We start from the raw sequence: 1,589 nt of genomic DNA on the forward strand, positions 1-1,589 counted from the left end.
CTCTTGGCCACCTGGGCACCCTGCTGGCTCCTATCCAGCCCCCTCTCGACCAACACCCCCAGATATCCTTGCAGACTGTCTCAGCATTTGACTAGTTCCAAATATATCTTGTAGCTTTTAGGAGTCAAGTTTTTGTTCAGTCCCAAGTCACTTCAGAGGCTTTCTTCTTCTTGCCTGGCATCCTCAGGACTACTGCTAAAAATACAGCAGGCTTAATAATTCCTGGCAGTGTCTAAAAGAGTCTGAAGTTCATGCATGGTTTCTTCATTAAGAACAGGAATGATTGTCTGTTTTTCTTTCCTCCTCCTCCTCCCCCTGCCTTATTTTTGCCAACCGCTTTGCCCCTGATAGCTCCATAGAGCTACTGCAAATATCATTGAGCCTACTGGTGAATCTGATAATCCTCTGAGGTTTACGTCGGGGTTGGTGGTGGCACTGGATGTTGATGCAACTCTGGAACATGTGCAGGATCCCCAGGGAACCGTTAAAGTTCAGGTAAGCAGTCTCTTGACACAAATACAAACAAGAAATGAAATGCTCTGTTTGCAGTGCAGAGGAAGAAGCTGATGTCAATTTATTTTTATTTTCTACCTGCGCTGTGGGTCTGAATGGCCAGCGTGTGGCCAGCTAGAGCATCTGGAGTCCTGGCTCCAAAATGAAGCACGCCTTCCTGCCTTCCGAACTCAAACAGAAAACACCAAAATAACACACACTGGGCAGATCCCCAGTCCGGTTGTCATTCAGTTGTTCTTATTTTCTTCCCCCCCCCCCCATTGTATCCAGATGGACAAGCGCAGTTAATCCATCCTAAACCAGCTGACTTTCGAAATCCTGGTCCTGGAAGGCACAGGCTGATAACTCAGGTTTACCTCTCGCACACAGCCTGGACAGGTAACGTTAATGATACAAGTTTATGTGATTGTGTTGCTGCACTTTTCTAAGATAAGAGTGTGTCTTGCATGATCCCAGTCTCCTGCACATGAGATGTACGTGTCCACAGTCGTGGGGGCTTTGAGGATCCTGGAGTCTACAGCTGCTGGTGTTGCTGCCCTTAGTGTTGCTCAGATTTCTGTTCTCGCAGCCTTTGAGCAGTTACATCTCCCTGGTTGGCAGGGCACTACTGCTCCGTGGGTGGCTGGAGGTGATGCTGTCACTGGAGAGAAGGGGCCTGTGGTGGGTTGACCCTGGCTGGATGCCAGGTGCCCACCAAAACCGCTCTGTCATGCCCCTCCTCAGCTGGACAGGGGAGAGAAAAATATAATGAAAGGCTTGTGGGTCGAGATAAGGACAGGGAGAGATCACTCACCAGTTACTGTCGTGGGCAAAACAGACCTGACTTGGGAAATTCATTTAATTTATTACCAATCAAATCAGAGTAGGATAATGAGAAATAAAAACTAAATCTTAAAAACACCTTCCCCCCACCCCTCCCTTCTTCCCGGGCTCAAATTCACTCCTGATTTCTCTCCCTCCTCCCCCCCGAGTGGCAGATGGGGAATGTGGGGAATGGGGGTTGGGGTCAGTTCATCACACGCTGTCTCTGCCGCTCCTTCCTCCTCAGGGCAGGACTCCTCACACTCCTCCCTGCT

The 1,589-nt window shown here is 49.3% G+C and overlaps 1 protein-coding gene across 1 annotated transcript in view; it reads left to right on the forward strand.

The window, feature by feature from the left end:
* Positions 1 to 1,589, forward strand: part of INTS4 (integrator complex subunit 4) — a 42,151-nt gene that overhangs the window by 35,748 nt on the left and 4,814 nt on the right. Inside the window, exons 21-22 of the mRNA XM_035892695.1 lie at positions 352 to 497; positions 773 to 891. Of these exons, the coding sequence (XP_035748588.1) occupies positions 352 to 497; positions 773 to 891 (265 nt within the window). The remainder of the gene's footprint in view (positions 1 to 351; positions 498 to 772; positions 892 to 1,589) is intronic.

Source organism: Egretta garzetta, unplaced genomic scaffold (genome assembly GCF_000687185.1).
Source record: "Egretta garzetta isolate BGI_Z169 unplaced genomic scaffold, ASM68718v1 scaffold323, whole genome shotgun sequence".
In the NCBI taxonomy this organism is placed as follows: domain Eukaryota; kingdom Metazoa; phylum Chordata; class Aves; order Pelecaniformes; family Ardeidae; genus Egretta; species Egretta garzetta.